General features: G+C 36.9%; 1 protein-coding gene across 1 annotated transcript in view; it reads left to right on the forward strand.

Annotated features, from left to right (window-relative positions):
* Nucleotides 1–14890, forward strand: part of mtmr10 (myotubularin related protein 10) — a 44296-nt gene that overhangs the window by 25383 nt on the left and 4023 nt on the right. The window contains exons 6-14 of the mRNA XM_065267886.2: nucleotides 5847–5943; nucleotides 7530–7677; nucleotides 8308–8395; nucleotides 8651–8739; nucleotides 9809–9939; nucleotides 10155–10224; nucleotides 10401–10471; nucleotides 10866–11038; nucleotides 11154–11324. Of these exons, the coding sequence (XP_065123958.1) occupies nucleotides 5847–5943; nucleotides 7530–7677; nucleotides 8308–8395; nucleotides 8651–8739; nucleotides 9809–9939; nucleotides 10155–10224; nucleotides 10401–10471; nucleotides 10866–11038; nucleotides 11154–11324 (1038 nt within the window). The remainder of the gene's footprint in view (nucleotides 1–5846; nucleotides 5944–7529; nucleotides 7678–8307; nucleotides 8396–8650; nucleotides 8740–9808; nucleotides 9940–10154; nucleotides 10225–10400; nucleotides 10472–10865; nucleotides 11039–11153; nucleotides 11325–14890) is intronic.

Consider the following 14890-nt stretch of genomic DNA (forward strand, 5'->3'; position numbering starts at 1 on the left):
TATATCTTTTGAATTATCGGATATATCGGCGCAAACATCGGTAGGGAGCTTCGGCATGATGTCCTGAGGAAATCAGAGTACAGCGCCACCTAGGGGTTATAAACTATAACAGTTCTTATTGAATTGCTTATAACTTCTGAATTCTTTGGCATGTAAGCTCTTTTCTGCTGACCCTTGAGCTGTGTCTACTGAGTGGCGCATTTGTTAAGTCGTATGCATAGAGATCCTGAGTTCATGGGTTCGAATCCAGCCTGAGGCAGGTGTTAATTTCTTCTATTAAAGTTTTGTTCTTTCCCACCTATTCTTCCTGACCTGTCTGTAGTTCACATATGTTCTATTTTTGTCATGTTTTCTGTTGCTGCTCTGCACTGCAGTGGTTCTGATCTGTGATTGCTACGTTTTGGGTACTTGCTGCGCCTTGTGTTTTTGATTGGATGCTCAATGCGCATTGGGTGATTGATACCTTCTATGTTGTTTGCTGTGCTTTGGGTGCTCATTTCGCTAAATCTGCTTGGCCCCGAATCGCTGCTTGCAGCTATATTATATATTATTATTAACGGTTAATGTATTGCCAACAGACAAATCAAGCATAAAAATATCACTAAGTACATTCCTGGAGAAAACTGTTTTTTTTTCCGCAAAATGCTATAATTCTATTGAATCGATATATTAAAGTGCATTCATCTTTGCATGTTATATTCATTTAGTTGACTAGTGGTATACACTGATTAAAAATCATGATTATCATAACGCTTACTTTGTCATTTGTTAAGAACACTGTCATTGTTGCTGTAATCCTTGGGACGTCATTGTTGAACTTTTTTGACAGCGATCAGCTGTAAAATGTTTTGATCCTGCTTGATGACTCGTTGACTTCAAGGAAAATAATGCACAATTTTTCAAAAGATCACCTGGAGTCAATGTGTTTGCATGACAGAAGCTTGATACTTTTGTGCGAGAAAAAGCAATAACCGGTATTTTTTTTGTCGCCCGAGTTACTTGCGTTTCTTCCCCACCACAGAAAACTACCACAGGTTTATCAATGCCATCAAAAGTTTATTTTGTTTGTTTGTTGATCATGAAGTACAAAGCAGATGAGGAAAACTAGGATTCCCGATGTATTCAAAGCACCGCCATTGTTGTTTACAATGCGTTGAACGGTGCGCTGTGATTTGTTGAGCAAATTTATTTGCATTCTGCAGAGAAGGAGGAGTGGCGTTTAACGCAATTTGGGAAAAAAGGGAGAAAAGATGAGAGAATAACACGGCGGATATCAGATTATGCGTAAAATTAAGAATTTACTTTTTAATACTGACCTGATAGAATACTGATTTTGGTGGTAAGTAGTTTTTTTATTTTGAGGGAGTTAATTGCGTTTTGGGACCAAACTCTTTAAGTATTCCTACTCTATTCCTTTGTTGGCTTCTTTCACTTTTAAGTGGTTTTGGATTAACACATCTGCTGAATGAATTAATGTAAATGTTAGTTGAATTTGTCTTAAGAAATGAATAGTAAACAATGCATTTTTTTTCTTAAACATTCACTCTTTAACAGTGGATGGTTTATGAACACCTTTTACCGTGTTTTCTCATCTTTCCAGTCATTTCAAACATCTCAATTATGTCTTTTCACTTTCTCCAAGACTGACGTAAAAGGCAAGGAAAATGCACCACACTGAAAAGTTGGAACGTTTGATGTTCCCACCAAAACCATCAGAGGCTCAGTGCCTCATAAAATAAAGCGTGTTCTGCAGAGGAATGTCTCTCCGTCCTGTTATATCTGCACCATAAAGTGCATAAAAAGCTCTCTTTATACAAGCTAATCCCATCATGCAAAGAGCTCTCTGACTCACGCCGGCCTACAAACCCGTCCTGTTGCTTCACAACAGCTGTTGTTGCTTGGCAATGTGGAACTTTGTATAAAATGAACATATCCACATTGTGCCGCTGACTCAATGGCTGTCAGAGGTGGATAACAGGTCCTGATCCATCATTCCTGTAACATGACTCAGAGCAAAGTCAACAATTTCCGTAGTATCTGTGGAATGATGGTTAGTCATCACCGATTAGTCACTAGATTCTTGAAGGCGTCATTTTAACCTGTTTATGTTTTTAAGAGAGGAAAAGGGAGTTTTCCTTTCGGTAATAGGAAAATGTAAGACTGGAACTCCTCCGGGAGTAAAACAGACCGTTTCACCTACCGTTATGTACAAAATGCAGGGCCTGAATTGGGGGGAATGGGGAAGGTGGTATAAAAGGAGTAAAGGAAAAGGGGGTGGTGGAAAAAAAGAGGTGCAGAGTTCAACTATAGACCGCCTGCCAGCTCCAGAGAATGTGTGAAGAAAGGGAGAAAAACCCAGAGGAACAAAAAGCCCATTGAGCGTAACCCTTACATACGCTGAGCAAACACATACATTTATCCTAAAGTTCCTTTTCAAAGTTTCTGTGATGCTTCTGTTCCGGGTGCGAGTGAACGTTAAGCTACAGATCTTACGTGAAGGGCAAGCAGAATGTGTTTCTCTGACAGCTGCTGTAACGCACACCTCTTTTTTTATGTTATGGTTGTAGGTTTTCCGGAGGAAGTGCATGACATGTACACCAAAAGAAACAGAAATAGTTCACCTAAAAAAAGAAATCTTTTTCCATACAAATTACATAGTTCATAGTGGCCACAGCTTTACAAGTTCGAGCTTTAAAAGGACAAAAACACTGTAATAGCGCAATAAAGAGGAATCCATATGGTCCATTATATTCTATATCAGTGTTTCCCAGTCCTACGTGGCAGATCTCTCCTCATATAAAAACACCTGCTTCGCCTCATCAGCTTCCCACAAAAATGTTGGAGATGTCCTCCTAATTAACACACTAACACGCTGATGAGTTAAATCAGGGATGTCAAACTCAGTTCCTCGTGGTAAAGTCAAAAAGGTTCTCTAATTGGTTTGGTTACAAACATTCCTCAATATAAGAAGAGTTTGGTTCCAAAACACAATAAATCCATTTTGACTAATTTCGGTAAAAACATGTTTTCTATACCAAGAAAGTGACAAGATGAAAACCACTATTTTTGGTTACAAACTTTCACATAGCATCTTTAGGTTATAAAAACATAAAGAAATCTAATTCTTAATTTGATTTTTAAAGCTGTATTATAAAAGCAGATTATTTTTCAGCAAAATGCAATAAATCCAAGGTTTTTTTTTTCAAAATGCTATAAATCCATTGAATCAATATATAAATGTGCATTCATCTTTGCCATGTTATATTGACTAGTGGTATACACTGATAAAAAAAATTAACATTAATGGCATTAATCAAAACACTTACTTTGTCATATTAAGAACACTGTCATCACTGCTGTCATCCTTGGGATGTCGTCAATTAACTTTTTTAACAGTGATCATCAGCTGTAAAATGTTTTGGTTCTGCTCGATTTTCGTTGACTTCGAGTAAAATAATGGAAAGTTTTTCATAAGATACCCTGCAGTCAGTGTGTTAGCATGACAGAAGCTTGATGCTTGAAACAACAGAGACATTTTTCCGTCTTTCAAGTGCCTCTCGCGTAAATTATTAGATTTTGATATCTTACGTTTCTTTCCGTCACAGAAAATCACCACAGGTTTATCAACAGTGTTGGGGAAAGTTACTTTTAAAAGTAATGCATTACAATATTAAGTTACTGCCCAAAAAAGTAACTAATTGCGTTACTAAGTTACTTTTCGTGGAAAGTAATGCTTACGTTACTTTTAAGTTACTTTTGCGTTACTTTTTCTTACTTGGCTGAGCCCTGACCTCTTTCAGGCCTTGCAGGTGTTTTTATGATTGCAAAAAAGTCAAGCTCTGGCCTGCCATCTCTGTTTCTGACTCAAACTGTTCTCGCTCAGGCGCAGAGAGTGCGTAACACTACGTTAATATGTTCAGTTTAATTCAGTACATTATTTTATTTTTAAATTGAATGAATTAACTGAAAAGTAACTCGCATTACTTTTTTAAAAAAGTAACTGAAAAATTAAAGTGTGCATTTGTAAAGTAATGCGTTACTTCAGAAAAGAAATTTTATTACGTAATGCACGTTACTTGTAATGCGTTACCCCCAACATTGTTTATCAATGCCATCAAAGTAATGTTGTGTATGTTTTTGTTTGTTTGTTGATCACATAGTTCAAAGTAGAATGGGAAAACTAGGATTCTGTGTGTATTCCGCCCTGCCATTGTTGTTCACAGTGTGTGGAATGGTGCGCTGTGATTTGTTGAGCGGATTTATTGCATTCTGCAGAGAATGAGGACTGGTGTTTATCACGTTTTGGGGAAAAAGGTAGAAAAGATGACAGAACAACAATTTTTTTTTTTTATGGAGTTTATCGCGTTTTGGAACCAAGCTCTTCATATATCCATATTCGAAATTACAGAGCCACTGTTCACTTTGCATGCACACACTTTCTTTCCTCATGTTTAAAGTGATCTCTTTTTGTTTTGTTACCTCCATACTGTAGGAATGTACTGTCAGCATAAGTGACCCTGAACACTTTGCTCTCCTGTTGCCAATACAAACATGAGATTAATTAAATCCTTCACTCATAGACGTTATGTAATTATATTTTTTCCGTCTCTCCTAATTTCTCTTAGCACATTCATTGTTTTAGACTGCAACTGTAAAATTTGTTTTGCTTTATGTTGCTACAGTAAGTAAGTGTGTAGTAAAGGTTTTGCCCAGCCCAGCTTGAGCTTTGTATGCTGTGTTATTGAATATTTCCATGCCTGGATCCAACAGTGGTGCCAAGAAAAGCTATTCTTAATGAATAAACAGGGACTGATTAACAGGTGTTTCAGGAAAGACTAGATGAGATAAGGACAGAAATATTCCCAACCTTCACTGTATTGTCTTTTAGTTCTGGACTTAAATTTATATATTTATGCATGTGGCGACTTAGAGTGCATTATAAGGTATGCAGTATAGGTTTTAACAGTATGTATGTTCCCTGGGTTCGAACACATGACCTTTTGCACTGCAAACCCAATGCTCTACCACTAAGCTACACAGGAACAGGACTTAAACACTACAGTTTTTCAATATTTTATTATGTTCTTACCTCAACTTAGATGAATTAATACATACCTATCTTTTATCAACGTGTGCACTTTTTGAATGTGTTAGCATTTAGCCTAGCCCCATTCATTCCTATGGCTCCAAACAAAAGTTTTATTTTGTACCACCATACTTACTTGTGTAACTACTCATGTAATGGTCTTTAAATAGGGAAAAAAACATGGAAGTGTTTGGTGGCATCTAAATTCATCGCTGTTTGGATCCCAAGGAATGAAATGGGCTAGGCTAAATGCTAACACATTCACGAGGCACTGTACAAAGATTAAAAGTGCACACATTGAAAAAAGAAAAAGAAAAGAGGTAAGAACATAGTAAATTATTGAAAAGTTTTCCTTTAACTAGTAGTGCTTTGTATCTTGAGTTAAATGAATGCAGTACATGTCATGTTTGTTGGCAGGCAGTTAGCGTTCAGTTATGCAACAACCACTTCTTGCGAGATGAAGTGAGACAGATTTTTGAGCGTGGGCTATTTTCACTGCCAAATGCTTGTATCAAGATTATTCATTACATTTGTTATTTGTAACAGAGCAGTAGTGTTTGTCATGTCAGCATAAAGTTTGGATTTGGCTTGGAACATAAACAGCATTTTGTTATTAAATTTCAAAACCGATATGCTTGAGCAGTTTGTTTGTAATTATACCACACTCCTGTCTTCTGAGAGTACAATAGAGCTAACAGTGAAGGTCATGCAATATGATATAGTGCCTGAAGTCATGTGAATGTGTGATGTCATTTTACAGGTATGTCTGGCCATCGCTCATTACTCCCATCCTGCTGACCCACAGCTACTCTTTGGATTCGAATACGTCGGAAAACGATACCACGGATCGACAACGGGTATGAAAATACACACCATATGCCCTTGCGACCACAATTGATTTGCACTGTTGTTTTAAGCGGTCCATACATTTAACCTTCATGCAAGTCGTGACATGAGGAAACGTTTCTGAGAATTCAAAGTGTGAGTGTTGACAGAGTCTCAGTTATGAATAGAAGGGCCTGTATTAAGTTTTATATGGCTGCTATTACAGGGCTACATTGTAACACATGTGGTTTTAGAAATGACAGAATGTGACACTGCCCATATGCAAGCATCTCGTATTTCAATGTAATTCGCTGTTCTGTATCCAAAATAAATATGGCACTTGTTTGATTCACTTAGATCATGAACAGTTTTTTTTTTTGTAGATGGGGTGGGGGTGGGAACATTTCTATGCAGCAAATTACTTTTTTTTAGTACAAGGCCTTTAAAGATTTTTATTAATTGATATTTATACCTTGTTCACACTGTATGTCCAAATCACATTTTGGTGCATGTCCGATACTCATTGTCTAAATTGTGTATCACAACTTTTCAGATCCGATATGTGCTGCGTACTGTAACGTTCTGCTGTTTTCCATTCTGGCTCGACGTCTGTTGTGTTTACGTTTTACGTGACGCGACAGAATGACGTAACCGAAAAGCTGCACGAGCGGTCAGACTGAGTTGGATATCCGCAAAAGCGATTTGAAAACGATTTCAAACCACCTCTGGATGTAGCTTGAACGGATTATAAAAAATTGTGGTTTTTGGCTGTTCACACGTTCTAAATGTGATTGGATTCCAATCAGATATGCACCAAAATAGGATTTGGACTGACAGTCTGAACAAGGTATTAGTCTTATTCTGTGTAGTAACAACTTCATTAATAAGTTTGTCAAATTTGTCATGCACGGCATTTACATTATTTTAATTGAGATATTTAATATGATTCTGTATACTGTACATGCCAACTTTATAAAAATGAGTGCTTTGTCGATTACACACTTGACTAGCAGTGCAGTAAAGAGTCACTGTAATTTCACAAAACAATGTATAAATAAAGTTTTTGATATTATTTAAGTCAGATATCATGCAAATGTTTGTAATTTAAAGGTGTAATGTGGGGTTTTTAGTGGCATTTTGTGGTGAGATTGCGAATTGCAACCAACCTCCATTTCTAAACGCAATGAAAACCTACATTAGCTGCCAGAGGACAAACATGTCATCGTCTGAGACGATGTAGGGACGAAACACGCTGTATAAAACAGTTTGTCCATTTAGGGGTACTGTAGGGGTACATGACCTGCAGTGTCCTTTTATGTAGATAAAAACAGCTCATTCTAAGGTGATAAAAACCAAAGAGTTCATTATGAAATGTCTTTATACACCACTAAAAATATATTTATGTAAATATATTGCATTTAAGTCAAGAGATCCTTCTAAAAGTCCCACACTGCACCTTTAATTAAATAGTCTAACATCTTTTTTTGTGAAGCAAGCACATGCTTTTTATCAAGATGCTCTTTGTATTTGCCACAGTTTGTACATTTTAAATTGTGTATTTCCATTTTTGTACATCCCTTCACTACAGTTTGAACATGTACACATGTGATTTATTTAGGTGAGCAGGTGAATGGTGTTGACCCTGGTGGGGGTCTGCAGACCCCTCTGTTTGACTCTTCCTCTGATTGGGATAGAGAGATCAAGCGCACCGGCGCCTCAGAATGGAGGGTGTGTACCATCAATCAAGGTTATTTCATCTCACCCAGGTGAGTGTGTGTGTATGTGACTTTACCTCGGTAGTTTTATATTTTGGTTATAAACAGCTTAAAGATATTTGTTGCATGTTGGATTCGTAACCTTTATGTAGCCAGTGACACAAAAGTTATGGGATCTTTTAATGTTAGACTAAAACTCAGTGAAGGGTGATTAAACGAGATAGATGAATTAATCATCCCAATATATTTTATAATAGGATGATGGGAGATAAGTGAATAAATTTGAGGATAAAATCTCATAATCTAGTTATGAGATTAAGAGCATCTGTTTGATTTCACTCATTAATCACATTGATTTTAATCTTTGACATGGGCTTACTAAGTAAGGATATCAAGGTTATAATTTCACAGAATGCTTTTTACATTACGTAGAAAACTGTAAATTAAAAAAATGACACTAGCTGGGTTTTCACAAACTGGGTCATAGATGACAGGAGGTTCATGTGAATCTGCAGACATGAGATTTCTGCATAAATCCTCTGGAATAAAAGAACACTTTTTTTTCTGATTCACAAGCTCAGTGCAATATCAGTTTATAATACAGACACAAAAAAGCATCACGGTATTGCTGATTGTGTTTTGGGAGTTTCAATGTGGTGTTTTTTTCTGCTGTTTTTGCAGTCTCCCAGAGTTCTTTGTGGTTCCAGGATCTCTAGCCGATCAGGATTTGAAGCAGTATGCCTGCTGCTTTAAGTCTCAGCGTATCCCGGTGAGTGCTGTGAACGATTATTGGTTTTGGAGTGAAGAGACAAGAAATGTACAAATCACTTTTACCATCTCAGTCTGGTTTAATCGTACTCCGAGAAAGAGGTCATCAGTTAGTTCAATGATTAAAAACATTACTGTATACAAGACTTAAATGTGGATAAATTTGCGTTGAGTAGATGTGAGAGTGTATGTCGGCATAATATGCTTGCTTGGGCAAAAGGGTCATTTTGTGTGCGTGTGTGTGTGTTTGTTTTAGTTATGGTGCTGGAATCATGCCAGTGGCAGTGCATTGGTCCGCATGTCTAACATCAGTGACCCGCAGCAGCAGAGGAAGGTGGAGCAGAGGTAAGAGAAACTTGATTAAAGACAAGAAATTGATTGAAGAGATTTGGCTTTATCTCAGGTTTCAGGCTTAATGATGCAGTAACTAGAGTATTTTAAGAGAATTACGTACTCTGGAGCAGTTATTTACCGGTATATTGTTTCATTACTTCTTCATTTGTTTGAAAATGATTTTGTGATTGCGCTTTCCTGTTGCACTTTTAATCTTTTGGCGCAACAGCTCAAGAAGTTACCAGAAATGCTGGGTTGTAAAGATAGTTAGGTTCCCACGGGTCCTAGAGGTTCCCATAGGTCCTTGAAATTCTTGAAAGTTTGTGAATTTGGGTAAAAAAAATTCAAGGCCCTGGGAAGTTTTTGAAAATATACATGCATATATACAGGTCATTATAGTGCTTGAATCTATTTCATGCAAGAAGTTTTCTGGAAATTATTTTTTTTATATTAGAAAAATATCATAAAGATTCTAAACTTTTTAAGCACACGTGCTAAACTGTTAGCTTTACCGTAAATGCTTATATCTTCTGTATGGAAATGTTGATTCATACCAAAATGCTTTTTGCAAAGTTTTTGACACATGAAAATGTTTCGGGTTACATATGTAACTCTTGTTCCCTGAGAAGGGAACGAGACGCTGCGTCTCCCTTGCCATACTTCCTGCGTCCCTGTAACGCCGTCATTTGCAATATTTCAGATAGCGATATACTTCTTGGCTCCCGCATCACCCTGTCTTTTTAGTTAAGCCTCACCATTGGTTTAATTTGATTTACACATTCAGACGCACTTACCTCTGGAGGCATGCCCAAAGTGTTACCGCAGTGACGCAGTGCAAGTTCCCTCGAAAGGGAACTGTAACAATGTATCTTAAAAGGTAACACAATGTAACCTTGTTCTCACTTGAAATGTGTCCCCACATTTAGTCTTTAAATTTGAGGGTATTGGACATGGAAAGTCCTTGAAAGGTCCTTGAATTTAAAGTTAACTAAGGTGTGGGAACCCTGTGTGTTTATCATCACCATATCTTGATGTTTTACATTAAAACCTTTAAAAAAAAAACACTCTTGTGATTTTGCAGGATTTCCAGTGCCATAACTAAAAGCCATCCCCTCCGTAGTGATGTCTTCAAATCAGATCTGGACAAAAACCTCCCGAACATCCAGGATATTCAGGCCGCTCTTCTGAAACTGAGACAGATCTGTGTTATAGGTAAACTGATTGTTTAACAGTATAAAGTAGATTGAACAAGACTATTCATAAGTCGTATTAACCATGCAGGCAAAATGTACATACATGTACATACATCCTTATATAATTTCAGAGCCAATTAAAAAAAAATTATTAAACAGCTATGGTATGTATTTTTCTACAACATACAGCATTTCAGGTTTTTTTTTTTTTGCTTGTGTTTTGTATGTGTACAGAACCCTTCGAGGAGTCTGAAGAGAAGTGGCTTTCTTCCTTGGAAAGCTCGAGATGGATGGAGTATGTCAGGTATGACTGCCAAACACAGCAGTCCCTAACAGCATGTTTGAGAGTCTCTCAAGTTCTTGAATTTGTGCCAGAGAGTTTAGAAACAGGCAAAGTTTTTGTTTGTGTATTCTGAAGAGTTTTGTGTTAAGATGCAGTAAACACTGGTTTGATTGGTTTGGTTTGTGGTATTCTCACAGGACGTTTCTACGGCATGCAGTGGAAGTCGTCTATATGCTGGATAGCAGACACGTCTCTGTCATACTTCTGGGTAAGATACTGTTTATTAGCTCAAAATGTTGTTTACAACTTAAATGTCTATTTACAGTCTGACAGATAGTACAATGACCAATCATTATTTACTTTTTAACACACAACACAACACTAGTTTAACACCCTTATTCAGACAGTACAATGAGATACACATTAATTATGTCTTGTAAATATGTGTTAAGTACTTTAAAAGGGTATATTTATAAATGTTGTGCATAACTAATGTTTTTTTTTTAGTTTCACCAATTTTCTGTTTGTCTCTTATTGACTGTGATAATATTTGTGTTATATCGGCCATACAGCTTTCTTAATATCGGCATCGGACATAAAGTAACCCCATATCGATCGACCTCTAGTAATGATAATTGATTTTTGTTTTGGTGTGTGTACAGAAAAGGAGGATCGGGACCTGAGCTGTGTGATTTCCTCTCTAGTTCAGCTGATGTGTGATCCTCACTGCAGGAGTCTCCATGGCTTCCAAGGTCTCATCCAGAAGGAGTGGGTGATGGCCGGACATCGCTTCCTGGACCGCTGCAACCATCTCAAGAAGAATGATAGAGAGGAGGTGAATCAATCACATTCTGATATCTCGTGTGTTTATTTGTGAGCCACTTCTGAATATGTGGCCTGTGGTTCAATCAGATAAACCAGACTTCATTGGTCACGTTTTGTCTCTGCAGTCTCCTGTGTTTTTGCTGTTTCTGGACTGCGTGTGGCAGCTGTGGAATCAATATCCAGCCGCATTTGAGTTCACTGAGGTGTATCTGACTGTACTCGGGGACAGTATGTGGCTTCCTGTCTTTAGTACCTTCCTCTTCAACTGCCCCCGACAAAGAGCAGAGAACAGCAGGGTTAGATGACTTCTTTTTTACTTGTATATTATTTTGGTTTGTTTGGCCTGGCTTAGTTTTGGATCGTTCACACAAAAATGAAAATTCTGTCATCATTTACTATACATAATGTTCTTTATTCTGTTTAAAACAAAAGAAGATATTTTGATAAATGATGGGAAGCACACAGTTGACGGTACCGATTGACATTCACAGTATTTGTTTGATTTCTACTATCAGGGACGTGCACAGGAATTTTTAGGGGCAGTTGCTCTGACCTAAATAAAGGGCACCCCCCCCCCTACATTTTTTTTTTTTAAACTCACGGCCTATATGAAGGACTGAGAATAACAGGGTCTTTATTAAAATCAGCAAACATGTTTGCCTAATGCCTACCAAAAAAATTGAAGCCTAGGCTGCTTGTCTGCAAGCTATGATAGCTAGCTGCTATCTGTCTGATTATTTAGGCTTAAACGTGGCAAACTCAGCCTAGATTCATGAAGATTTTAACAGAGGGGGAAGGAGTAGCCAAAAACTTTACTCAAGTAAAAGTACAAGTAACTAAATAAATAATTACGCAAGTAGAAGTAAAAAGTATGAAATGAAAATAATACTCAAGTAGCGAGTTACTAGTTACTCATGAAAAAATAAATCTAGATATACACGTGCAAACACACACACACACACACACACACAATACAGTGCCCTCCATAAGTATCAGAACTGTAAAGACAAGATTTTTCTGTTTGCTGTGGAGACCAGAAATTGGTAAGATAAATATCAGTATGTCAGAAGTTTAGAATGTCACATTTTATTAACCTTTGTTTATGTTTCAACACATACATGCTTTAACAACAAAGAACAACAGCATTAAATGCTGACTTATGTGTGTTGTACACAAATGCACATAAGTGAATCAAACTGATCGTAGATCCTACACATTTTATGCTTTTCATGTGTAAACAATCAGGACACATGCAGCTCAGTGACCATAAAAAAATAATGTGACAGATTCTGTACTTTTGTCTCATGTTCATCTTTTAATGTTTAGACATTTCTTGACTCCACAACAAACAGAAGAATACTTATGTAGGGCACTTCTACAGTATGTGTAAAACTGCAACATACACAAACAGTACAGAAAAAAAGAATACAAACACAGAATAGACAAGCATTTCAAATTAACAAATTAACTCTAGTCTCAATGTTGATGTTGATGTAGCTTATAGCTGAAATATCAGACAAGTAACTGACAACAGTTTTGCATATGTATAAAGTTAGAAATCTCCTAAGATGGTCTGAGGACATTGACAGTTACACTTACATAAAAATTATTTTAGACAAAACTCCTGTTTTCTTACGTTGTGATGTCACGTGTGTTTTGTGAGAATCACTTACATCATGCATTACAGTATACACAGCAAATCAGACGTCAATCATCGATGGATTTTCTTCAATCTGTGCTACAATGCTTCTGGAGGTTGCACGCGTTTAACTGTGTCTGATGACGAACAGGTCGCGTGTATGTAATGGCGGGTACATGTGTGAAGTTTTGCTTTTAGTTAAAAGATTGGTAAATTCATTTCCACGTCACCCAACACTGGTTATATTCTGCGTGTTTCTACATAGGTTACGAGTAAAACAGCTTCGGACGATTCCGTTTTTGCAGCGATCTGAACGATTCATTCAAACTGATTCGCGAACCAATTTAAAACCTTTGGCCCATTCGCTTTGTAAAGAATCGAATCAAAAGACTCATTTATTTGCAACACTTTGTAAGGAATCGATTCAAACGAGTCATTAATTCGCGAATGCGCCAGAAACACAACATAGCAATTTAAAAATAAAATACAAATTTCGTAATTAATTAAAACACAGTAACGAAGGAACGCTGCATAGTGTAAATGAAGTAAAAGTACAATTAATTTTTTTCCACCTCGGAAGGGCAACTGAGTCGAGAAGGGCATATGGGCAGTTGCCCGGGCAACCTGAGCAACCCCCCTGTGCACGTCCCTGTCTACTATGGAAGTCAATGGGTACCATCAACTGTGTGCTTAATATCATTTATCAAAATATCTTCTTTTGTGTTCAGCTCAGACATGTTTTTAAAAACCGTATTTAATTTAAGTGAGTTATTAATTTATTCATTTTAGTAACCGTTATTTATTAATAATAGTGGTAGCAATTTATTTTACATTACTTTTTACTTGTACCATATAACTAATTCTTTAACATTTTGTCTAAACTGGTACACTGTGCCACACATTTTCCACTTCAAATATTAAAATCCAATCCATTAGCCTAAAATATTATTAAAATCCAACGAGGGATAGTTTTTGTTGTCGGTGTAGTGTGTTGAGTGTGTAGATGGAAGAAAGATTATCACACTTTCTGTTGCTCTTAAAGAAGAGATCCAGCCTTTAGATTCACTTAAGCCACAGATTGACAGATCAAGTTGTGTGGTAACTGTGGTTCATTTCTGTGAGAAGTTTTTGCTTCACTTCCCACGCTTAAATAAAGTGACAGTGCTTCAACATACACACATCAAATTTAAGTGATGTCTTCCACAGTCACCGTATCATTTTCAGAAAGAGAATAGAAAACATCCGAAAACACATTACTGCAAGAACTTTTCTTTGCCTAAACCACAAAAGCTAATTTAAAGGTCCCGTTCTTTCTGTGTTTTTGAAGTTTTAATTGTGTTTACAGTGTGCAATATATAAAACGTGTTCATGTTTCACGTGTTAAAAAAACCGCGGTATTTTTCACACAATTTACTTATCTCAATAGCGCTGTTTTGTAGCACTGTCCTAAAAACGGGCTGATGTCTTTGTTGTTCTATGAAGTTCCTCCTTTAGAAATACGTATCGAGTTCTGATTGTGTTGTTTGTTTAGTGTGTTGTGATTCGATAGCAGCTTAGCTTGCGTTAGCTTAGCTGGCGACTGATGTGTTCCTGTGGGTGGAGTTTGGTCAAAAAACTGTTCTACTGACGTCATTAAAGAGGAAGTAGAGGGCTGTAGTCCAAACCGGCCGTTCGCTGTAGGCTTTGAAAGGTGAATTCGGTTAAAGAAAATATATCGCCTGGCAGTAAAGTTTGAGCTTTATGATTTTACAGGTATTATTAATGCTATTATAGCAACATTACACACTAACTAGGGTTTACAAAATGAGATCAGGAAGAACGTGGCCTTTAACAGATTTGGACTGCATTTGGTGACATGAGGCTATATAAACACATTACTGTTAAAGTCTCTCTGTAGCCAATAATTGTATAATTTAAAACTCATCTTTGAGCATCATAATAGCATATGTAAAAGTTTTTCCAGTCATTTTTACATGCTTTAAAACTGAGTGACTGTAATTTCCTCATTTAGTATATGCATATGAATATACAAATAAGTCTCTGCCTCTCATCAGTGGCACAGCTCGGACCATAGATATGAATATGCAAATTAGTCCCTACCTCCGTCCTTTCGTACACTTAAATAGATGCTAATTTCAGTAGTTTCAGACACATAACTACCAAGTCCGGTTTCGCAATGCATACATAAGCTGTGCGTTTGTAGCAATAAATGTTTTTAGGTTA

Source organism: Paramisgurnus dabryanus, chromosome 2 (assembly GCF_030506205.2).
Source record: "Paramisgurnus dabryanus chromosome 2, PD_genome_1.1, whole genome shotgun sequence".
NCBI lineage: Eukaryota > Metazoa > Chordata > Actinopteri > Cypriniformes > Cobitidae > Paramisgurnus > Paramisgurnus dabryanus.